General features: G+C 35.5%; 2 protein-coding genes, 1 long non-coding RNA gene and 1 pseudogene across 7 annotated transcripts; all 4 read left to right on the top strand.

Annotated features, from left to right (window-relative positions):
- Positions 1–852: 852 nt before the first annotated feature.
- LOC148266498 (uncharacterized) lies at positions 853–2,412 on the top strand. The gene is made up of 2 exons (XR_015818610.1): positions 853–1,423; positions 2,128–2,412. It is a non-coding gene; the product is annotated as an uncharacterized LOC148266498 (long non-coding RNA).
- Positions 2,413–7,367: 4,955 nt separating this feature from the next.
- On the top strand, positions 7,368–13,404 carry LOC110812514 (Pentatricopeptide repeat (PPR) superfamily protein). Of its 5 annotated transcripts, XM_088218507.1 has the most exons (6): positions 7,368–9,661; positions 9,762–9,817; positions 10,004–10,127; positions 10,298–10,346; positions 10,943–11,468; positions 11,558–11,883. In XM_088218507.1, exon 1 carries the CDS (start codon positions 7,992–7,994, stop codon positions 9,378–9,380), a length of 1,389 nt encoding a protein of 462 aa, XP_088074633.1. In that variant the 5' UTR covers positions 7,368–7,991; the 3' UTR covers positions 9,381–9,661; positions 9,762–9,817; positions 10,004–10,127; positions 10,298–10,346; positions 10,943–11,468; positions 11,558–11,883. The 5 variants fall into 5 exon arrangements, with proteins under 5 accessions (XP_088074633.1, XP_088074632.1, XP_088074631.1 ...); XM_088218506.1 differs by lacking the exon at positions 10,004–10,127; XM_088218505.1 differs by having other exon boundaries at positions 7,368–9,817.
- On the top strand, positions 12,453–13,301 carry LOC110812497 (putative protein phosphatase 2C 55 pseudogene; annotated as a pseudogene).
- A 3,511-nt stretch (positions 13,405–16,915) lies between the features above and the next one.
- LOC110812498 (uncharacterized) lies at positions 16,916–17,980 on the top strand. Its single transcript, XM_088219116.1, has 2 exons — positions 16,916–17,149; positions 17,255–17,980. Exons 1-2 carry the CDS (start codon positions 16,916–16,918, stop codon positions 17,978–17,980), a joined length of 960 nt encoding a protein of 319 aa, XP_088075242.1.
- The last annotated feature ends 7,324 nt before the right edge of the window (positions 17,981–25,304 follow it).

Here is a 25,304-nt window from a genome sequence, read left to right as displayed (position 1 = left end):
TGTTACAATATGTTTGGATAAATTATGTGTGTAATTTATTTATTAATCCTCGTAATAGCAATACTTTTAATTTAATTAATTCAAATATAGTTTAACTACATAAATATTTATATTGAATTCATTTTAAGATACAATGTGTCGAAGATATAAAATTAAATAACAATTAAATTATTCTAAATCACATTTATTACGTGTTTTTATTATTTACTATTTAACTCATGAGAGTATAAATTTATTATTGTGAAATGTAAGATATGAATAATTAATTTAATTATGTATTAAATATTTAACATATAAAAAAATTACTTATAAAATAATAAATGTAAAATTTAAATCAAAATACAACAAATTTATATCAAACATAATGTTATTACCTGATTTTTGACTCAGATAATATTTTTTTATTTTTGCGAGCTAAAAATTAGAGATTCGATTTTTATAAAGTACGAAAATGGTATTTGGGCCGGAGTCTTAAAACTATGAGATGAGTAAATGCAGTGTATGGACTAGCCCAAATGAGAATTGGACTCTCTCTTAACCCAAAACCAAAAGCTTACATCATAAATTTTTCAGTTGTACCCAAACTTTTATAATATTTGCAAATTAAACCCCACAAAAAGTTTCAATCATAACGTTCCCTAATTTCGTTCATTCAACACAAATGATTCCTTAAAGAAAGAAAAAGAATTGGACCCCACCCCCTTATCTTTTCCACGGTCTGATTGATGATCATGATCGTGATCATGAATCCCCATGCACCGGAGACCCACCTTATCACTTCCGAACACCCCCGTATCCTTTCAAAAGCCCAATTCAAAATTCAAAATCATCATCACTAAACCCACAAAAAAACCTGATAATCATGAAACTCACGTTGATCAACCTGGGACCCATGATTAACCAGGATGGACCAGCAATGCACGAAATAAACTCTCTCATCTGATTGACCAAACAGTCCGCTTCCACTTTCTTCTCCCCGAAACGACATTAATTCCTTTCTTCTTCTACACCCAAACACCAAACCAGAACCGCACAGTATCCAGAATCCACCACATATTATCTAAACCTTATAAGAAATTAAACGATGATCTCCAATCTGCAGCCGGACTTGGTAGTGTCGCCGACTGAAGAATATTCGTCATCGGTGACATCATCGCCGATGAGTAATTCGACAACGACGTCGTTGAGGAGCCCGAGCGTTCAAGTTGTGTCGAAATCGGTGTCGGAGAGGCTGCTCGGGAAATTCTTCGATGCGTCGCAGTTCGATTTTGATTACGAGAAGAGTGGTTTATGGTCTCCGCCAGTACGACGAACGGCTTTCTTGGATTCGCCGGGTAATATGATCTGCTCCGACGAACAAATGCTCTCTAAACTCAACAAGGCTAAGAAGAGTTACATGAGACGCATTTTCTGTTTCCATTAGGTATGAATTACCTTGCAATTATAACTCATTTCTCTTTTCATTAATTAAATTAATTGGTAATTTTATGCATATACACATACGCACATATATAATATATAATGTGCATGCATGTGTGCATGCATGCATGTAATTATGAAAGAGATAATCATCATTCCATTTTATTTCTTTCTTCCTTTTTTTCCTTTTTGGGACACAACTTTCATGATTATTTATATGTATATATATAGCATAATTTCAAATAAGTGTTTATGTAGAATTAGGTATATAATTTCAAACAACTTATATATATATATATATGAAATTAATTATAATTTTGTTCAAACTTTAAAAAATTACATGTAATTATCTTTCTATATAATAATTGAAACTCAAATAATTGACATAAATATTTAACTTTTTGTACTCAATATCTTTATATTTAATACTCTCTTTGTTTATTAATAATTTTTTATAGTCAAATGATTTATTTCTGTTATTTATAAAATATGGATTCGAGTTTTGAATTATATGTCAGCTATATTATTAATTTGTGATATTAAAAATATTTTTTAGGAAAAAAAATATAATATATATGTTATATTGAAAACATATATAGCAGGGTTGAGCTTAGTTTATATGTTTAAGGTATTATTATAAGTATATATATGCTATAATTGCACATTCCTGTGATCCATAATGATGTTGGGATCTGGTTTAATTTGCAGGTGTTCTGGTGCTCTTGAAGGTTCATATACATATATATATATATGTATGTATGATTGTGATCCAAGAAGGCTAGCGGTAATTTTGGTGCAATTTAAAGTATTACCCACATGGCCTGCTTAATATTAGAATGCGTGAATATAATCAAAATCACAACTTCTTGTCGTTGGGTCAAAAAGTTTCAGAGTCAAAAGCGAAATCTCTTGTTGTCATGAAAATTATATTATAATCTCAAGTTCATTTCATACATAAATTAAGATTTCATTAATTTAATTTAAGTTTATAAACTTGGGAGGTGCATATACATGTATGTTATATATATATATATATATATATATATATATGAATGCCCGGAAGAGATGAGACTGTGAAGGTATGTAAAAGTAGAATTTGAATATCACAAAACAGCGACGTATCATTATATGGTGCAAAGGGAATTTCAGACTGGACTTTCTGGTAAAACCACATGTTTTCTGCCTTTATGGATAACTCCATGTGACACAAACTACAGAAATACGTATGGTTCAATTCAATAATTCAATACCCAAAACATTTTTCTTTCTTTTTGTCTACTAACTAACTTTCAAACTCTTTAATTAGATTCTCTTGGGCAATATATTTTACACCACATATATATATATATATATATTGCCAATATCATGTGTGTATTTCGATATATTTTCCACCTATTGATATTTCATATTTTGTCTATTTATATATACACCTATATGCACACACAAATAGAAAAGTCTGAAATTTTAAGAAAATGAATATATATTAAAATAGCGAAAGTAAATAATAATTAAAATTTATATTCTTTACACACTAATTTGGAATGTCTAATAAAATTACAAAAATATCATTAAAAAAATTAAAATAATAGAAATAGAAATGAAGCTAAAATCTTATGGAATTAACCTCTACTAGCAACTTTGATAGGTTTTAGGAGGTAATCTTTACTCGCAACCATCCTACTGTTCATGATCTGGATATTAATTTTCTTGATCTGAAATGGTTAAGTAAGAAGATAAACTCCACTAGCTCAGTAAGAATATCATATTAATGTATAACACAGAAAATCGAATGTTGGTACAAATTATAACACAACTAATGGAGTCATTTGTTTTCTTAAATAAATTCATTTATTATAAAATTATTTATTTCATACTTACCATTACGAGTTTTCAAAATCAACCTATAAGGACAATAACTCAAATAACATTATAATTTCATATGCAAGTGAGCAACAATAGCAACTTTCCTTTTTACCTGCTTACCGGTACCTCTAGGGATTCATAGAGATATCTCCCCTATGCATGAACCCAATATCCAATTTTGTTAATCAATCAACTGTCCCAATATCCCGTCCGGTAATGAGCGTCAAATATACCATCGCATTGATACCCCGTCCGATATGAGAGTGAACCATATATCTCAAACCCTTCTGGTATTAGACTTTCTAGTCCTGTCCGACTGAGATAACATTCATGGTAGAATTTTTTCTATGTACGAGGTCCGTTCACCATTTCCCAAGATACCCAATAAACTTTCATACATAGATTCACATTATCAATCAATTCCCAATTACATATCAATATCTTATATTTACCTATTTACCAATCAACAATAAGTTATGCAAAAAGACGGTATGTAAGTCAAGACAATATAATTGAAACACTCGTTGCAAACGAACCAATAATTAGGGTTATGCAGTTAGATAAACCAAATAACTAAGAAAGCAACATAAACTAGCAATTTAACACACACAACATAATAATAAGTATTTTAAGCAGTATAAGAGAAAATAAATAATAAACTAAGATGAATATGCACTAACCGGTTTCGGTTTCACTAATGACCTATAATTAACTTTAGGGTTCTTTAATTTTTACAAAATACAACATTATTGATTATTAAGTCTCAATTTTTCGTAACAAGGAAAAGAGTGAGGGATTCTTACACTGGATCTATGTTCGAAATACCGTACTATCTACTGCGCCTCTTGACAGTCCCCGAATTTCCTGAATTTTTTCTGCGAAATTTAAAACACCCGTCAAGTATCTAAAAATACTCTAAAAAACTAAAATATGTGTTTTAAAATCTTTTTGACAAATTTTAAGGTTTTGGTACAGTGGCACCGCTGTGTTCTGGCGCCGGCTCCATTGCCCACAATGGCGATTCACCTAAGCCTGCCCGGTTTTGGCTAGTTTTGATCGGTTTTATGCATAAACCTGCGAAAAAACGGGCTAAAAGCCTTAGTTGGCTGAAAAAGGTAAAAAACTAAAACCCTACTGGCAAAAGGTCTTTGGGTGTGGCAGCTCTACCGGTTCTCCTTCGTGGCTAGAGTTCTCATTCGGTTAACCTACACCATAAAATAACGGTGAACACGGTGACAAAAAATCACGCGAAACGAAAAATAGAAAGGGAGTCATCAAATAGGGTTTTGGGTTTTGGCTGCAGCGACTTAGACAAGCTTTACCTGCAATTTTCGGCTCACCCATCGACTCTTTTGCTTCGATATGGTCATAGGGAGACTCAAAATTGAATTCCGAGCAGGAATGAAGTTTTTTTACCTTTTTTGACGACCGACGGTGGCTCCGGTGCAGCAGCAGCGTCCCTCCGGCAACTGATCTTCCCTCCAACCACCTTCTTCTTCTTTTTCTTCAGGTTATACTTGTGTAGCATAAATACATAAAATACGTTATGGACCATGGATAGCTCTGGAGGTAGTGTTAGTCTGTAGGCAAACGTACCAATCATGTCCAATATAATAGTCCAATGAACTGGGGATTTAATTTTCATCTTTTACTAAACCTGCTAATTTTCTTGAAATGGATGATCTTAAAAAATACCCAATCATCTTTTTCAAATTCCAAATCTCTCATTCGAGTGTCCACATAACTCTTCTGTCTACTCTGAGCTATTTAAATGTTCTTCTTGATTTTAACTATCTTGGATGTAGTCTCCTCTACAAGATCCGGATCAAATAATTTTTTATCACCCACCACTTCTCAACAGATCGGCGACCTATAAGGGCGGTCATACAATGCTTCATATAAAGCCATGTCGATACTTGTTTGATAGCTGTTATTATTAGCGAACTTTATCAAGGATAGGTAATCATCCCAATGACCTCTAAAGTCTATAATGCAAGCTTGGAGTATAGCCTTTAGTGTGCAAACCGTCCGTTCTGATTGTCCATAGGTTTTAGGATAGAATGCGGTGCTGAAGAACAGTTTCGTTCTCATTACTTGCTAAAAACTAAAACAAAATCAAGAGGTGAATGTGAGATCTTTGTCGGATATTACTATCACTGAAATTCCATATAGTCTAACTATCTCCCAGATATAAATTCTTGCTAGCTTGTCTAAGGGGTCAGTCATCGTGATAGCCAAGAAGTGAGATGACTTTGTGAGTCGGTCAATAATTATCCATATAGCATCATGTCCCAAGTGTGCATTTGGCAGCCATGTCACAAAATCTATGGTGATATGTTCTTATTTCTACTTCGAGATCGACAATGGCTGAAGTAACCCATCTGAGCGTTGATATTCTGCCTTAACCTATTGACATACAAGGCACTTATAGACGAAATCAGTAGTTTCTCTTTTCATTCTACTCCACCAAAAATGAAGTTGCATATTTTGGTACATCTTAATACTTTCAGGATGTATGGTGAACTCTGAACTATGAGACTCTATCATGATGTCCATTTTTAAGTTACTGTCATCTGGAACACACACCCTATCTTGGAACTTGAGCAACCCATCGGCAGATACTCGAAATTATAGATTAATTCTTTGTTTTGTATCATTATTGAGAGTTGCTATAGTAGAATCGGTCAATTGGGCTTCATTTATTTTCTGAATCAGTTCGGGTTGGACAATTAGATGGGTCAAACATGTAATCATCTTCAAGTTCTAAAGCCATATCTGTTTTGCAGGTCTTATTACCCTATATTTAAAAACCTTTAAGTGAGTCAACATACCTGCAATTTTTCTGCTGAGCGCATCTGCTACCACATTGCCCATATCCGGGTGATTCAAAATCTTGCAATCATAGTTCTTGATGAGCTCTATCCAACGCTTCTGACGTATGTTGAGATCTTTTTGAGTGAATATATACTTCAAACTCTTATGATCTATATAAATTTCAAAAGTCTTCCCATACAAATAGTGGCATCAGGTCTTCAGAGCGAGTAAAGGTTGCATCCTATACCCCATCAAAGTTGGTGTCGGGTCTTCGGAGCGAGTAAAGGTTGCCTCCTAAACCCCATCAAAGTTAGCAGTGGAGGTTAACCCAATAGAATTTTAGCTTCATTTCTGTTTCTACTATTTTAATTTTTTTAAGGATATTTCTATAACCTTATTAGAAATTGTAAATTACTGTGTAAGGAATGTAAATTTTAATTATTATTTTCTTTTACTATTTTAATATATATTCATTTTTTTAAAGGTTTCGGACCTTTATACAAATACACACATTTACACCATATAAAATAATTGTTATAGATGCACCATATATATTTTTATATTTATGATTCCATTTATTATAAAAATTTTAAAATGTAAAAATAAAATTTAGTTTTTAATTGATTACAAATTATAAAGTATATAATTTTTAAATATAAGAATAATTTAATAATATGCATAATAATGGTTTCTTTAAAATTTTAAATATAAAAATAAATTTTGATTTGTAATTAACTACAACTTTTATATTATATAACTAATTTTTAAAATTATAATAACGAGATATGTATTTAGTCATAGCTAAATATTATATAACATTAAGCAGGAGACGTACAATAAAATTGCCACATATATGCAAAAGTAATTGCAATTAAATACATAGTTATTTATTAAAATAAAAATTTAATTATTTTATCATTTTTTTAACTACAAATGTTTTTTCCTTAAACGTTTTATTATTGTTTTCTTTTATCATATTACGATAATTTATTTTGTTATGAGAATAATTTATTATTTTATTATTTTTTATTATTTTATCATCACATGATTGTCATATGATCTATACTAAATCAACTTTATTATATATTAAAAAAATAAATATAACTATTAGATATATTTTTAATCAATAAATATATTTTTAAATAGAATTGATTATTATTTTTTAAAATATTAGACTCATTTACAATTATACCAAAATCTTTTGTAATTTGTGTATTATGTTTCTATGGGTTAAATTATAAATGTGGATCTCCTTGGCCCTGCCGGTTACTAGTCACCCGCCCAGGCTTACTCTATCTCAAAGCTTTAGGCGGTGTCGTTTTGGCTCCGAGAACATAGCCTTCTACTTTTTGTTTAGCGGAGTCCAATTTTCACTAAAATAGGAAGAAATCAAAGATGAGCAGACCCTAAGGACTGATCGATGGAGGAACCAGAAAGCGTGAAGCAGGCATGGAGGAAGATGGAGGGAGTATGCAAGCATCGGGTTCGAGGTTGCAGCAGGTAGAAGCGGCAAAAACAAAGGTGGCTTGACACGAGGAGCTACAAGAGCAGAAGGCTCGAAAGTTGAAAAAAGAAGAGGTCAAGAGAGAAGGATTGAGATAGCAGACATCGAGGCGTACATAGACAAAGAAAGTAAGCGGGGTTTGTAAGAGATCAGAAAAAAAGGATGGAAAGCTAGATTTAATCCTGCTCTAGCCAGTGACATTTTCTATATATGTTTATAACAAGAATGTGCAAGGTTGAGTCATTTTTTACTCTGGTTTTGGGCTCAAATGAGTTTGCTGCAAATAATTGCTCATAAATAAGGACCTATCTGCTTAACTTAAAGCGCTTTTTAGTGCCTAAACACATTTCCCCTTGTAATTCTGAATAGCCACTATAACCAATATACAAATATGAAGCCGTCCCTGAAGCCCATTTCTCCCTTCAGGCTCTCCTCCCTCCTCCGCAGTGAGAAGGACCCTGCCGTTGCCCTTAAACTTTTCCAAAACCCAAATGCTGAGGATCTGAAACCCAAGAAACCTTTCCGCCACTCCCTCCTCTCTTACGACATCATTATCACCAAGCTTGGCCGTGCCAAAATGTTCGATGAATTGGACCAAATTCTCCACCAGCTCAGGCTTGATATTCGTCTTATGCCGCAAGAGATCCTATTCTGTAATGTAATCAATTACTATGGACGTGCCTGCTTACCTGAGCGGGCGCTCCAGATGTTTGATGAAATACCCTCGTTTCGATGCCAAAGGACCATGAAATCTGTGAACTCATTGCTGAATGCGCTTTTGAAGTCTGGGGAGTTTGAAAAGATGAGTGCAGTTTTCATGGGCATAGAGAAGTTTGGGAAGCCAGATGCATGTACATATAATATAATGATTAATCAGTGTGGTGTGAGTGGGTGTTTTGATGAAGCAAGGAACGTGTTTGATGAAATGCACAGGAAGGGTGTGAGGCCTGATGGTGTAACGTTGGGGACATTGATTTATGGACTGTGTATGGAATTCAAGGTGAAGGAAGCCTTTAAGTTAAAGGATGATATGTTGAAACTATATGGAATTCCACCTAATGTCTATGTGTATACATCCTTGATTAAAGGGCTTTGTGAAATTGGTCAATTGAGCATGGCGTTTCGACTTAAGGAAGAAATTTTGAAAAACAGGGTAAAATTGGATTCAGCTGTTTATTCTACGTTAATTAATGCACTTTTCAAGGCTGGGCGGAAGGATGATGTTTCTGGGGTTCTTGAGGAAATGAGAGAGATTGGTTGCAAGCCTGATAATGTAACTTACAATGTGATGATTAATGGGTATTGGAAGGAAAAGGATTTTGAAGCTGCTTATAAACTCTTGGATGAAATGGTAGAGAAGGGGTGTAAACCGGATGTTATCAGTTATAATGTGATACTAAGGGGTTTGTGCATGGAAGGGAAATGGAAAGAGGCTTGTGATTTGTTTGAAGATATGCCAAAGAGGGGCTGCTCTCCCGATGTTGTGTCCTATAGGATACTATTTGACGGGCTTTGTAATGTTATGCAGTTTAAGGAAGCAGTTTTTATTTTAGATGAGATGATATTCAAGGGTTACATGCCTCGCCATGATGCTATACATAAATTAGTTCATAGATTGAGTCAGAACGGGAATTTGGAGTTATTGACATCTGCTATGAGCAGTTTGGGAAAAAGAAATGCAATTAGTTCAGACTTGTGGGAGATGGCCATATCCATGGTGTGTAAGGAGGATAATATTTCATGTTTCTTTGATCTTGTTAATACATTCAGGAGTTTATAAGTTGAGGTTACAGATGTTATCAAAGTTGGTTCTGTTTCCTCATTCAGGTGATTTTGCGCTTGTCTTAGGAATGCATCTTTATTCCCTTTCTAATATTCAAGATATTAAATAGTGGGCTTAAACTCGTGAGCTGCTACTTATTCTCCAAGTTTGGATTTCGATGGAATTGATTGGAAGATATATTAATTTGGAATGGACCTAATTACTTTATAGTATGTCAGGGAGAACATTCAGGTTTTTCTGCAGCTTTTTGGTTGATAAAGACAGCAGGAATATTGCTTGTGAGTTGAAATTTGGAAGCACTACTTTTTCTTTGATTGATTGAGTAATACTTATGGACCAGAATATTCGGTGATTGATTGAATAATACTTATGGACCAGAAAATATGGTCTGCGGTGTTCAACAGTTTCTGCAGATTTGTTTTCTTAATTTGAAGGTACTTCTTGCTTTTCTTTCTGACAAGTTACATCACAAGCAAAATTCATTTGGATGCTATATCAACTATATTTATGATGTTATAGACATTATATTTCATAAATTCTTAAGAAATATGAAACTTATTTTGGACTGGGTGCGCTTCCTCCTGATCTATTCCATCTGAATAGCTCCACTTGTTGTACAGGAAAATGGCTTATCGTCTTTAAATTTAAGAGATACTTCATAGATTAATTGCTACTATATTAATCGGGCCTTGAGAAATTACCTCCATTTGAGTAATATAGTATTTTCTTAATGCCCCTTACCAGGTTAGATTGCTCGTTTACTCGATATTCTTACAGAAAGATTTACTGAGATTCTAGTTTGCAGTCTGCTTTTGCTAATGCAAATTTTCATTTGTGTGATCCCCTTGCATTTTCGATGGGAAGCAAATTATGACAGAAGTGCTGGCTTAACATATTGCAAAATCTTTTTGCAGTGCTGCTGATCGTTCCCAACTTTCAGATACTGTATTTCCTTTACGTCAGGTATTGTTAATTTCTTTTCTTTTTACCTTTCAGTCTCCTCTTTGTTTGACTATTTTCCCCCTGTTATAAGCTTATTCTTCTAGTGCTTCATATGTTTGCTCAGTCCTACAATTGATGTGATTAGCCAGGGAAAATGGAAGTTCAAGATTTAGATTTGTTGCCTGTTTGTCATGGGAATGGATTTGAATGCTGAACAAGACAAATATTTCTTTGTAGAATATAAGGTGACTCGATCAGTAAGAGTCCTAAAATTGTGTATGGCTACTTAGATCTGGTTGAGAATAAAAATTTATAAAACTAATTCAATAGTCTATGTTCGTTTACATCTAGGTCTGTGTTTGGAACAAATGAATTTTATACTAAAGAAAATTGTTATTTATACTAATGCAAATTGATAAAAATCTACATTTTAGAGAATTCCAAGTGTTATTGAATAATCTATTCTAAATTTCATCAACTCTAAATGGAGCTTAAAATGTATTACTTTCGTATGAAGTTGATTATTACAATTTTCTAATAGAATTTCCATTGCATTCTAAATTAAGTATGAATTTTCAAGTAATTTCATACTAATAGTTCATTTACTCAATTTGTAGCCTAAAGAAGATATGTTTTTCTCACTCCTTTTCGGCTGAAGTATTGTGAAGAAAGATTTCGTATCAAACATCAAACAAAAGTAAATACAAGGAAGACATCAAGCCCTGGAAGACAACAAACAGACAGCAGAACCAAGTGCATGCATAGAGATAGAAGTTTTAAAGCCTGGAAAAACACCATAAAAGAAGGAAAAAAAAAAGAAAGAAATCTAAAGGAGGCATGGCATGTAGAGAGAGGCATGTGCCATCTAGTTATTGACAACAACTGTAACCATGAAACCAAGGAGTGCTCCGAGCAGCATTGATGGATAGACCAGGCTACTGCCCAGATTCGACATCGGTGTCGGACCCATATGCATGCCAGGCATGTCCTTGGGCATGTTATCGTCATAACCACCACCATCACTATATTGTGCAGCAACAGCAATGATCATCATGCCAAGACAAGCAGCCATTGTAGTTGACTTGAGCCAGGAACCCATGTTTGCAACTTTTAAAGGGACGTGTTTGTTAATCTGACAATCAGGTATGCCTTTTGCTCTCTCTCTCTCTCTCTATATATATATATATATGTATATATAATGTTTGTTTAATCTTGTCGAGTTCTGGTTTCAGTTGAGACAAGATATGTAGCGGCTTTGTGCCAGTTAAGTTCGTTACGGCCAAGAACTTATGTAAATAATGAAATCTTTTACAAGGAATATGATCGTTGAAAACTATTATGAGCTATTTTTCCTTTGTTTTCGTCGAGGATTGAGGTGTCATTATTGTGACTGTATATCATTAGCTATATGTTTTATACATGTCTCAGCCGGCCTTGTGGCTAGAACAAAGCAAATTAGTTTTATACATGTCATGGACGCCACTCATTTTGGAAAGACATTTCATCATTCAGACATTAGAATCCAGTTTTATTCATTTTCTACTACATTTTAAACTGATTCTTAGTTTTAATCTCTACATTAATTTTTATATGTATCGTTATAGCGTACTTTGTTTATATGCTTCGAGTTATTTTCAATCTCACCTTGAGCTTTTGTGGGTGAGATTTTAATTTCTATAATTTTGAATGGAATTTTAATTTATAAAATTTAATTCAATACATTATACTTTTTTGGTGTAGTAGATAAAAATTGTTCAAGACTGGAAAATTCTTATTTTTATCCACTTTATATTATTAGTTTTCAATATGAATACTATAATTTATACAAATATAACTAATATTTGGGATTTTTTTTTTTTTAATGAAGTTTGATAATTATACTTTAGTTTTTAAATTCAGTTGTTAATAGAGTAATTTTAGATTAATTTCAAATCCACATTCTGCACCTACTAGGAAACAAATACAGAATCGGATTCTGCTAACGGCTACATTTACTTCCAACTTCACGACTCCATAAATACGCACGGCAACACTGGAACATGGTATCCCAACCAATAGTCTACCTTCTGATTTACAGTTTTCGACTCAACCCTCGTACCCGCAATCATTGAATTTTCAACCTCGACGATGACGACAGAGAATGTGCCCGACGAACAATTTTGCCGGTTTATATCTTCTCTTCACTGCGACGAAACCACCCAAGATTTAACCCAACCAAAACAAGGAAGCTTGAAGATGGTCTCCTCTGCACTTTACATACCCAAAGAAGATACTCGGTTCCCCGAAGGCGAAGACGCTTTATTCTTCTGCGATAAAATGCAGACCATCGGCGTCGCCGACGGCGTCGGAGGCTTCTCGTTAAAAGGCGTCGACGCAGGGGAATACGCTCGACAGCTCATGAAAAACTCCATAGTCGCACTCGCCGATGAGCCTCGAGGAGCTGTAAATCCCAAAAGAGTATTGAAAGAAGCTTTTAGAAACACCAAGGCGAAAGGCGCATCCACCGCTTGCATCATCACACTCCGAAACGACGACACTTTGTTAGCCGCCAATCTCGGTGACAGCAGGTTTAGGGTTTTCAGAGACGGAAAGTGCATATACGAGTCGCCGACTCAGCAACATTACTTTAATTGTCCGTACCAGATGGGGAATTCGAGAACGTCCGATCGGCCGAGTGACGCCGAAGAGTTGACCGTGAAAGTGATGGCCGGAGATATTGTGATCGCCGGAACAGATGGGTTATTCGACAATATATACAATGTGGAGATTGAGAAGATATTGAGTCAGTTTCAAAAAGGTGATGAGAAGATATGCCCGAAGAAATTGGTTTCCACCATTCTTGATGTTGCTTACTACAATTCTCATGACAAGAACTATTGTTCTCCTTTCGCAGAGGCTGCAATGGACCCAGATATTTGTGGAGGAAAAGTTGATGACATTTCGATGATTGTTGGATTGATTCAGCCAGTAGATTAGTACTTTTCTTCCTCTTATTTTTTTTTTTTCGCCATGTATGTTCCAAAACATGATTCAATGTATACATATTGGACAGATTTTTATACATACAGGTATATTTTTATTTCTTCTTGTTTCATAACTTTGAGTTTTGTAAATTTTTAGATTAACTAATTGTATTTATTCCAACTAAAAATAAATATGAAATAACAGATTGAATCTTTTACTAACATTTCGTACAATGATCTCGAATTCAAGTCGATTATATTTCTGTCTCCGATTAATTGCAGATCGGATTATTCTTATAATATAGGGTAGGAATAGAATTTCTCTTTTTTCTAATCCAGCTTCTCCAAAACTGCAAATTCTAATTAGATTTATTAGACAAAATTTGTCCCTTAAAAAGTCAAGTATTAAGGTTGACATCTATTATACATTCACAACAGAGGAGTTGTAGGTGAAGTGTTAGGTGTAATTTAATTGTTTTGTCTGTTAATTTGGAATTCTTCAGCCATAATCGGAACTAAATGTTTAAACTCAGAAGTGGTAGTGGGGAGAAGTTTTATACGTGTGAGACTTTGATAGTAAAAAGACTGTGTGTTCAAATTATATCAGTACATAAAAGAATAATTACTTTATATATTTAAATTAATTTTTTATTCTTTTAATATTTTTATTTTTAAAAAATTATCTGCGTTAAATATTTTTTGTTTGTTTGTTAAATAACGTTAATTTGTAAATAAATTTATCATTTAATAACACAAGTATTTTTATAATAAAATAAATTTTTGTTTGACAAGGCATTCGATTATCATTTCTTGTACTTCATTCCCTTTGACTTTTATTAGATTTTTTGGTTGACCCAGTAGTATGTATGATGTATACAAAACAAAAGAGTGTGTTCTAACCTTATTTGTACAGTAATTAGGAATAGTGAGATTGAAAAGATTAGGTAATAATTATTATATTTTTGAAACGTGTTGGCACTCATAAGCATTGTTTGTGGAAATATACCACATTAACTAAATATATATGTTCAACAGTTGTCTGCTAGCGACTTGCATTAATACTTACATGATCTCTCCCTTTCAACTTCTTTTTTTTTTTTTTTTTTTTTTCAATTTCCTAAATTTGTTTTAAATTTTTTTTTTTTATTTTTGTTTTTAATTATTTTAAATTTTTATTAAAAAAATAGAACGAATTAATATGTTTAACATAAATAAAAAATATCAACCATTAATTATTAAAAAATTAAACTGTAAAAAGTATTAAAGTTCAAATCTTTTTTGATAATTAATTTTTTTTTTTAAAAAAATATTTGACTTAAAATCAGAGACCACAGTTTCCATGAACAAATTTTCTTCTCAAGGTCAAGATTCACATTGGTAATGAATCTCTTAAAGTCTCTCTTGTGCATGCATCAGCCGCAACTATCTTTTTAATATTTCTTACTTGCATGCCTTCATAATTGAACAGCACCGTCTTACTCCACCAACATAATGAGTAAAACATGTTAATCTTAACTAAATTAATATCACAAATCACAATTACTGCGTACAAAATTTAAAAATGTGAAAGTAATTAAGTAGTAATTAGTAGTACAAAATTAGATAAACTAGAGAGAATTCGAACGCCAATTAGTGAAGAGTAAATTTATTGATTATTTTCAAACATGTACACAGCTCCAAAAGTAGTAACCATTTCAGAGTTGCGACGTGTGTGTGTATATATGTATATATGAATGTGTATATGTGTGTATGTATAGTTTCATATGCAACTAACGCCGGCGGCTACATAGGATTTAAGTTAATGATGTGTACCTAACCCAACATCCATAAATCATGTAGCTTCATTCTCGTACAGTGTTGCAGAAACTGTGCTGCCAAATTTTATGCTTCTACGTTCTTCAAATATTCCAGACTTTGCCACCTAACTTGACTCTCATGCCTCCAAGATTGTGTTTGTATCAACGTCCAAATACATGCATACATGCACTATGCACTATACACTATTCAAGAAGAGATCTGGGTAGCTCGTATATTCTGATCTCTATATATATGTATACATTATGTAATCAACCTTCAAAAAGTAATACAAGTAGAAGCTTGTTTAGGGTAATTTCTAAATGGCTAACTCAAGGTCGCTTATGGTGATGCTACTAATCTCCGTCCTCTTTGCTTTATCTGTTGAGTTTCTACCATGTTTGGAGGCTAGAAAACTGACCATGGCGCCTTCCTTGAGAGATTCCAGTCTGGTTCAAGGTGACCTCTCCGAGGGTCCTGCACTGCCTTCTTCTCCAGGTAATGGTCACGGCGAAGACCACCCAGATGAAACCCTAATTGCCGTTCATCTTGCCATGACCGATCGTATTTTGCAGTCTGTCCCGAGTCCAGGAGCTGGCCATTAGGCAATCTCCACATTGCATGTTCCAACCTACGTGAATACCTAGATTTTCCATTCAATCTTGGAGGAGAACTATTAAATCATTATAAATAGTTATAATATATGCATATCATATAATCAGTATTATGTATACATACAATAACCTTCTGTATGGATTTATAACATTGATTCTGCTGGTTCCTTGATTTAAGTTATAAACAATATACATGTAATGTATATTTATTTCAAACAAGATGCATTAATTTGCAATGTAAAACTCAAATAAAGTTATGTTCTAAGGGACTTTTGTTCAAAAATAGAGGTTGGGTTTTGAATAGATATTACGTTATATTAAAAAAAAAAATTAAACTAATAAAATCGAATTATATATAGATATGTATAGCCAAATCCAAGACTTGCCCACCAATAAATTAAGTACCAAATCTCACCTTTTACTTAACTTTCTCATTTATTACTCTTTTTTTATAACAATTTTCATATATTTTAATTCAGACAAGATTAAAATACATATACGCGAGATATGTTATTAATTTATACATGAATAAATTATGTTATGAGTTTGACATATGATATTTTAAGATAATAGTATTAATTTTTTATTAATGGTATAAATAAAATAAAAAATTCTTTAAAATTATATGAACTAATTTAATCAAAAATTGAGATAGAATTTAGTTCAACAAAAAAATAAAAGAGAGAATATTTTCATACATAAAATCAACTTATTTTAAGTGATATATATATGTATGTATAATATTTATCCAAGCAATGCTGTCGTATCGCTGATATAAAATGAGTCTATACGTGTTATCATAAGAATTGCTGATAGTGAGGCTTCCCAAGTGTTTGGAGTAGAGAGAGTAAGCATGGTGTGTTTAGGAGTACCTGCTCCAATAAAGTCTCCATTCTCAAAGATACCTTAACTCTACTCTGCCTTCTCTGCATGACATTTCCACTTATTAAGATTAATTATTGATTAGATGAAATTAGTTTGTTAATTATAGCATTTTTGATTAATTAGTTGTTGTAATCGTTTTTGTCTTTTTCTCTTTGCCATTGTACAAGCTGTATATAGTCTTTTGTTGTCCATGAATACGATCAGAAAAATCAGAGTAATTTTTCTCCATCATTCTTTTTCTTCTCCTCTGTTCCTAACATGATATCAGAGAGTTTTTTTTAATCAAACAAATTTTTTTTCAGCTTAGTGATTGAGCTTTAAACTTTAATCTTCAATGGCTAGAGAGCAATCAGATGATTCCCCAAACCCCTTCTTCCTTCACAGTGTCGACCATTCTGGATTGGTCTTGGTATCCAATGTCCTCAATGGCAATAATTACAACACATGGGAGAGAGTAATCAAAATAGCTTTGAACGCCAAAAACAAATTGGGTTTCATAGATGGAACTTATGATCAACCGAGCAACACCGATTCCACTGCTGGAGCTTGGTCACGTTGTAATAGCATGGTAACTTCTTGGTTGTTGAATGCTGTAACAAAGTAGATAGCTGATAGTTTGTTATACCATGAGAATGCACAATCTATATGAACCGATTTGCGACTCCGTTATCAGCAGAGCAATGCTCCACGCATCTACCAACTGAAACAGAGCATGAATAACCTTGTTCAAGGATCACTCAGCATCAACGCCTATTATACGCGGATGAAAATAATCTGGGACGACCTCAAAACTTACAAACCAGCTCCAACCTGTCATTGCGGAAACACGAAGGCATGGAATGATTATCAAGAGCAGGAGTTTGTGATGATATTTTTGATGGGTTTGAATCCTTCCTATGCTGCAATTAGGGCTCAAATCCTGATGATGGAATCTTTGCCATCCATTTTGAAGGTTTTCTCGCTGGTGGTGCAAGAAGAACGGCACCGTGCGATCGACTTCGACGCGTGCGCAGAGGCGGCTACGAGGTATGCTTCTTCTGTTGCCCTAGCTCAAGATCGAAGACGACCCACCTGTTCACATTGTGGGCTCGGGGGCCACACTGTGGACAGATGTTACCGGTTACATGGGTATCCACCGGGCCTTAAGCCCAAGCCCAATATGCACTCGCCTGACCCCAACCAGGCTGTTTTTAATGAAGGACAAGCCCAAGCCCAAGCCCAAGCCCAAGCCTGCAATGTTTCAACTCAGTCTCGGCCCACTCCTGGAACTATATCATTTAATTCATCTGGGTCTGAGTCCAGGCCCGTCTTTTCTTCTGCCAGCCAGATCTCGGCCCACGAACAGGCTCCTCCAGGGAACAACTCTTTTTCTTCCTCGGGCACGTACCCAACTGTGTGACAGGTGCAGAACTTCGCCTCCGCCGTTGCCTGCTTACCGGTGCTTGATTCTGCTGCCTCAGTCGATGCTCTGAGCACGTCGCAAATTCAGAATATTATTGCCCACCTAAGCGTACGGCTCCACCAACTGCACTCCGCCATATCACCGGACAACTTCTCTCCTCCCACCAATAACGCAACTTCTGGCCTTCACGCGGTAGGTATATCACCCATAACCTTCTGCCTTTCCAGTTTCACACACACACTTACCTCTAAATGCTGGATTATTGACTCTGGAGCCACACATCACATATGTTGCACATCCACCCTCTTCACCACCCTTAAGCATATTAAACCCATCCCAGTTACTTTACCAAATGGTAGTTCAGTGCTAGTAACTCAACTTGGAAATATGTTCTTCACCAACACCTTAACCCTACACGATGTCTTATTTGTCCCTCATTTTTCCTTTAACCTTGTCAGTGTCGGCATGTTGACCACCACCCACAACTGTACGATTAGTTTTTCTTTTCATTCTTGTGTCATCCAGGACCACACTTAGGACTTGTTGATTGGGAAGGGTATACGCATTAGCAATCTTTACTACTTAATTACTAGGCATTTTCATTTTCCCACTGTTAATTCTGTTTTCGCTAATTCTAAAAGTAGCCTATGGCACTTTAGAATGGGTCATCCTTCCTATGAAAAACTTCAGTACATTAATAAAGATTTACATATTTCAAATATTTCTTATTGCAAAATTTGTCGTTTGGCTAAACAACGTAAATTGTCTTTTGTTTCTCACAATAAATTATCTGATCGTCCATTTGATTTAATCCACATTGACATTTGGGGTCCTTTTTCTACACCTACTATTGAGGGATACAAATACTTTCTCACCATTGTTGATTATTGCACTCACACTACCTGGGTGTATCTTCTTCATCAAAAGTCGGATGTTCTTACCATTTTTCCTGACTTTTATACTCTTATCCTTGCACAATATGAAATTCTCATTAAATATGTGAGTTCTGACAATGTGCATGAATTGAGTTTTTATTCATTTTTCAAGTCAAAAGGCATTGTTTCTTATCATTCCTGTGTTGAGACTACTCAACAAAACTCAGTTATCGAGCGCAAACATCAACACATTTTAAATGTGGCACGTGCCTTACTATTTTAATCCCATGTCCCTATTATCTATTGGGGTGATTGCGTCTTGACTACTGTTTACCTGATCAAAAGTACACATTCCCCCTTGTTATCTAACAAAACTCCATTTGAACTATTAACTCACAAAAAAACATTTTATGATCATTTGCGTACCTTTGGTTGTCTATGCTATTGCTCCACTTTTGATAGTCATCGCCATAAATTTTTACCTCGTTCTAGAGCTTGTGTCTTCCTCGATTACCCTTCAGGTTACAAAGGATATAAACTTCTCGACGTTGAGAGCAATCAAATCATGATCTCTCGAAACGTTATTTTTCATGAACATATCTTTCTATTTCTTTCAATCCACTCACCTAGTCCCATTCACAATGACTTTTTTCATGACCGTGTTTTACCTCTTCCTCTCTATACACCTACACACTCACTAGTTTCTCTTGATTCACCTACCCACTCACCGCATGACTCGTCCCAAACCCCACCACCTCGACCTCTGCGTGTCATACGACCACCTTCTTATATGTCTGACTATCACTGCTATCATATAGATACACATGTACTATACCCCATTTCCTCATTCCTTACTTATATAAAACTTATACCTCAATATCACAACTTTATTTTTGCCTTTTCCTCCCACACTGAGCCTACCACCTTCTCTGAGGCTATCCAGTCCGATGTTTGGAGGACCGCTATTAATGTGGAGCTACGTGCTTTGGAGAACAATAATACTTAGTCTGTTGTTTCTCTTCCACTTGGGAAGAAATCTGTTGATTGTAAGTGGGTTTATAAAGTTAAATATCAAGTCGATGGGACCGTAGAGAGACACAAAGCCCGTCTGGTTGCTAAGGGCTACACACAACAATTTGGCATTGATTTCATTGACACTTTCTCTCTAGTTGCAAAATTGGTTACTGTAAAAATTTTTCTTTCACTGGCTGCTACACAAGTCAATCTATGGGTTGAGACAGGCTTCCCGACAGTGGTTTCATAAGTTCTCACAAGTATTACTTCAAGAAGGTTTCCATCAGTCACAATGTGACCACTCATTATTTGTCAAACATCAGGGTAATGTTTTTCTAGCATTGTTGGTATATGTTGATGATATTGTTATTGTTGTTAATGATAATCATGCCGTCGAAGAACTCAAAGTTGCACTCAAACAAAAATTTAATATAAAAAATTTGGGAACTCTTTGATATTTTCTTGGACTTGAAATTGCAAGAAATGACACAGGAATCACCTTATGTCAAAGAAAATATGCTTTGCATCTGTTGACTGAAACTGGGTACCTTGGTTGTAAGCCCTCATCTACTCCAATGGAATCCAATCTTAAGATATCCAAAGATGATGGAGAACCTCTGTGTGATATCACAAGTTATCAGCGACTGATTGGAAAATTGTTGTACTTGACCATCACTCGTCCTGATATATGCTATTCTGTCAATAGAATGAGTCAGTTCTTAGCTGCTCAAAGGACCAGTCACCTTCAGGTTGCTTTGTGGATTCTTCAGTACATCAAGAGAACACCTGGACAGGGTCTCTTCTTTCCTTCATCATCTACCATTCAAATTAAGGCTTTTTCTGATTCTGATTGGGGCACATGTCTTGACACTAGAAGATCTCTGACTGATTATTGTGTTTTTTTAGATCTTCATTAGTCTCATGGAAATCAAAGAAACAACAAGTTGTATCTCGATCATCTGCAGAAGCCGAGTATCGTTCCACGACCAATACTACATGTGAAATAGTGTAGATTCTGAATTTGTTACGAGATTTAAAGGTGAAATATCAAGGTCCTACATTGCTTTACTATGATAATCAGGCAGCTCTACACATTGCTTCGAATCCAGTGTATCATGAGAGAATAAAACATATTGAACTTGACTGTCATTTTGTCCGAGAAAAAATTCAAGATGGTTCCTTGAAGACAATGCATATATCCACTCACAATCAACTTGCAGATTTAATGACAAAAGCTCTTTATCCTACGCAGTTCGACAATTTATTGAACAAGATGGGTACAATAAATTTGTACTCTCCATCTTGAGGGGGAGTATTAAGATTAATTATTGATTAGATGAAATTAATTTGTTAATTATAGCCTTTCTGATTAATTAGTTGTTGCAACCGTTTTTGTCTTTTTTTCTTTGCCATTGTACAAGCTGTATATAGCCTTTTGTTGTCCATGCATACAATCAGAAAAATCAGAGTAATTTTTCTCCATCATTCTTTTTCTTCTCCTCCGTTCCTAACACATACTCCTATAGTATATACATACATATATATATATATCTATATCACTTAACCCCTACTCCTTTCCCTCCCCACTTACACTCTTCTTTATTAATTTGAAATACTATAAGCTCAAATTCTGTGCAAAATCATAATATTCGTATAATATACTATTTATACAATTAGTCATGGGAAAATTGATATTCATATAAAGGGTCTTAATTATTAGAATATAAATAATTAATTAAAATTTTTTCATCAATTTAAACCTTTGAGTAAATAAGTTCAATTAATTTTTTTAATATGATAGTACATAAAAAAAATCTCATATTCAAATTTCGATTCTCTTATTTATATTAAAAATTAATTGTAACACCCAACATTTGTCTTTGTTTTTATTTTTATTTTTATTTTTTTAAATATAGTTATTTATTTATTTATTTTATCTTAATTTATTTTATTTTAATTTAATAGAAAAAAGGGGTAAAAATTTATTAAGGATTAAATTAAAAATAATTTTGAGAAAAATGGGTGAAATTTTGGGTTATGAGAGTATTTTTGAAAGAAAAATCAGAAACTGGGGGTTAAAACACAATATAAAAAAATTACACCACATCAGACACCCGATCAGCAGCCCCAACCAACCAGGACGCGCCAAGTGGCAGAGGCGCTAATGCGGGAGGCCACGCGGGGGGGAGCCACGTGGGCAATCTGCGTACGCACGATCGAACGGCTGAGGCCAGTTCACGCGCGCACGGACGGCCCAGATTGAATCGCAATGAACAATCCAGATTTACTTCCTATTTAATCGCGATCGGACGGTCTAGATCAAAAGTTATGGACGGCCCAGATCAAAAACGAATTGGTATAAATAACCCCATCCGCACCCAAATCCGAACCCTAGCCGCCAGAACTCCTCGCTGGAGAAGACAACCCAGCCGCCGCCGCCCGCCGCCACACCGGAACCTTTTCTGACCGCCAAAAAAGGTAAAATATTTTTTTCCACGAAATTCAATTTTAAACCCACTTATGGACAAATCAGAGTGAAAGAATTGGCCAATTGGCCGAAAAACGCCGTTGAAGCCTGGTGGTGCCGCCGCAGGAGATTTCACAAATTGCCTGCAATGAGGCCATTTCTAATTCCTGTTTCGTGTAATTGTTCCACCGTTGTGATCACCGTTTTCCTTTCTGTAGGTTGACTGAAACGAAACACCCAACTGCAATGTGAGCCGAAGGAGTCGCCGCATTGGAGAGCCCTGCCATCGATGAGTTTCGATTTTTCGTATTTTTTCGGCCCACCGAGGCCTTTTAGCGTGTGTGCTCGCAGGAATCGATGTAAAATTAACCGAATTCGGTCGAAAATGACCGAAAATGATCAACCCGAGACAGACTGCCCCCATGGGCGACGGCGCCGTCGCCGGAGCACGGCGGAGCCACCGTGTTGGATTTTTAAAATTGACTGAGTAGGCCCTAGGACTAATTTTTGAGTTTATTTGAGACATTTGTAGGTACCGTAAGTGTGTTTTAGTTCCCGAAAAAAAATTAAGGGAACTTAGGGATCGCCCGTAGGCGCAGTAACCATTTAGCTTTTCGGTGTTAAATCAAGTAAGGACCCCTCACCTTATTTCCTATCATAGAATTGAAGTTTTAATAAATAATAACACGGTATATTGTACAAATTAAATAGATGTGCATAATTAATTTCGAATTGCTAATGGAGTCCGAACCGAACATTATTCTCTGTTGATTTCTGTTGATTTAGTTTACAGTCTAAAAGAATTATGGTATCTGATTTATTTATTTTGTGGTTTAAATGCATGTATTACTGTCTTAACTGACCACTGTTTGATTTTGGGATTTAAGATATGATAGCATTACCATATGCATGTTTATTTGTTTATGTCATTATATTTGATTTGGTAACGGAGACTAAGGGAAAATAGGAAAGAGGTATGATCTAATAAACAGATAAGATGACAGTCTCGCTAGATATTTTAGGAGATAGTGGACGGACCTGGTTCATAGGGAACCCTACCGTGAACGTTGTCTCATACCGGACAGGGTATGGGGACTTGGTCATTTGGTGCTCATACCGGACGAGGTATGGGGACGGCCACTTCACCATATACCGGGCGGGGAATTGAGGTTTAATGTTTTGGCGCTTATACCGAACGGGATATAGGGATGACTCTGAAATTAAGATTATTAAGAGAAATGATTCACGTGTAGCAGGAATACCCCAATGGATCCCCATAGATACTAGTAGGCTGGTTATGATTTAGTTTATTGTTAATGAATGTGAATTTATAATATGTTATATGTTGCTGATCGTGCGTTAAGTTATGATTTGTATGATATTATTGCTTCTATAGTTTGTTTTCATAAATTCTGCAATGGTAAGTGAATGGAAAATGGTTTTATTTTTAATAAATGTATTGGTTTAAATTTAGTGCTCTATTAGTTGTTTTGATTTTCTACCAACATTTACTTATGTGCCGGTGATATAGTGTGATGTCCTTACTGGGTTAGTATAGCTCATCCTTTATTTGACTATTTCAGATCAAGAGGACCTGGTTCCCGAGCCCCATCCGTAAGAAGATTGCGAGTAGATGCTAAATACTTTATATTTTCCTTTATTTTTCTCATTTCTCGTGTTTTTTTTAGAAATTTCATTCCGGGATATTTATTTAGTACTTTTAAGTTATTATGTAAGGGATGTAAACCTTAACCTTTTATTTCGCTTCCGCATTTAAATTATTATATATTTTATTTTGGATTTCCAGGGTCGTTACATTTGGTATCTGAACCGCATTCCTCAGACCCGTCCCTTACACAATGATACTTAGAGAAACACCAAATCAATGAATTATCACTCAACCCTTCCTCGTAAAATACAAGGTACAGAGAGATGAGGAGAGGAAGACCCCCACTAAACCAAGCAGCCCGGGATAGTTCACTTAGGGAAAATGTTGACAGAATATTTGAGATGCTGGAGAGACTTATTGCTGTCCAGCAGGGTTGAGAGGAGAAGAGGGAGCTACCTGACCCTCCCCTGCTGCCACAGGTTGAGCCACCACTGCAGCGATAGGATCCCGAGCCACCCCGGCACGACCCTGCTCCTCCACAGTACCACTCGGCACCACTGCAGTATGATCAGGTGCCCCAGTCAGAGTACCGTCTGGCTTTGCCACAGTACAATTTGGTGCCCCCACCGTATTAGTAAGTACCACCATAGGGCCCCCTAGTCTATCCTCAGCCTGGCTCAGTCCCTCTTCCACGGGACCCAATTCCTTTCATGATTGACCTGGGCTACATAAAGAGGTACAAGAGACTAAATCCATCTACTTTTGTAGGGGGATCCTCTTTTGAAGATGCCGAGTACTAGTTGGTAGAGACAGAGAAGGCTTTCAAGACCCGAGGGGTGACTTATAAGCAGAAGGTCACCCTTGCTACCTACATGCTAGTGGGAGGAGCAGACCAGTGGTGGGAACCAAACAAACCACCTTGCCTGTTCCAGTTACTTGGGAACAGTTCCTAGCAGCCTTTCATGCAGAGTACCTCATAGAGCATCTCTAACATCTGAAGGAGATGAAGTTTGTCCAGTTGGTCTAAGGGAACATGATTGTGTCAAAATATATTCGTAAGTTCCTGGAGTTGGGACGATACTCCCTTGAGATGTTGTTCGATGAGGGCAGGAAGGCTAGGAGGTTCTAGTGGGGCCTCTGCCCAGAGATAAGATAGCATTTGTTTGTGCTAGAGTTCAGGACTTATTCGGCCATTTTGGTCGAGGCACAACTGGTAGAGAGGAGCTTCCACACCCTTTCTCAGGCAGCAGGGAACCTTAGACCCTCAGCTCCACCCCGCAGACCAGCACCTACTGCGTCTGTCCAACAGAACAAGAGGCCTAGGCCAGTGATCCAGGCTCCCCCTCAGGCTCTAGT

Source organism: Carica papaya, chromosome 4 (assembly GCF_054855325.1).
Source record: "Carica papaya isolate Zhongbai chromosome 4, ASM5485532v1, whole genome shotgun sequence".
NCBI classification, from domain to species: Eukaryota; Viridiplantae; Streptophyta; class Magnoliopsida; order Brassicales; family Caricaceae; genus Carica; species Carica papaya.
Note: the sequence above shows the minus strand (reverse complement) of the source record. Positions and strands in the feature narration are given on the sequence as shown.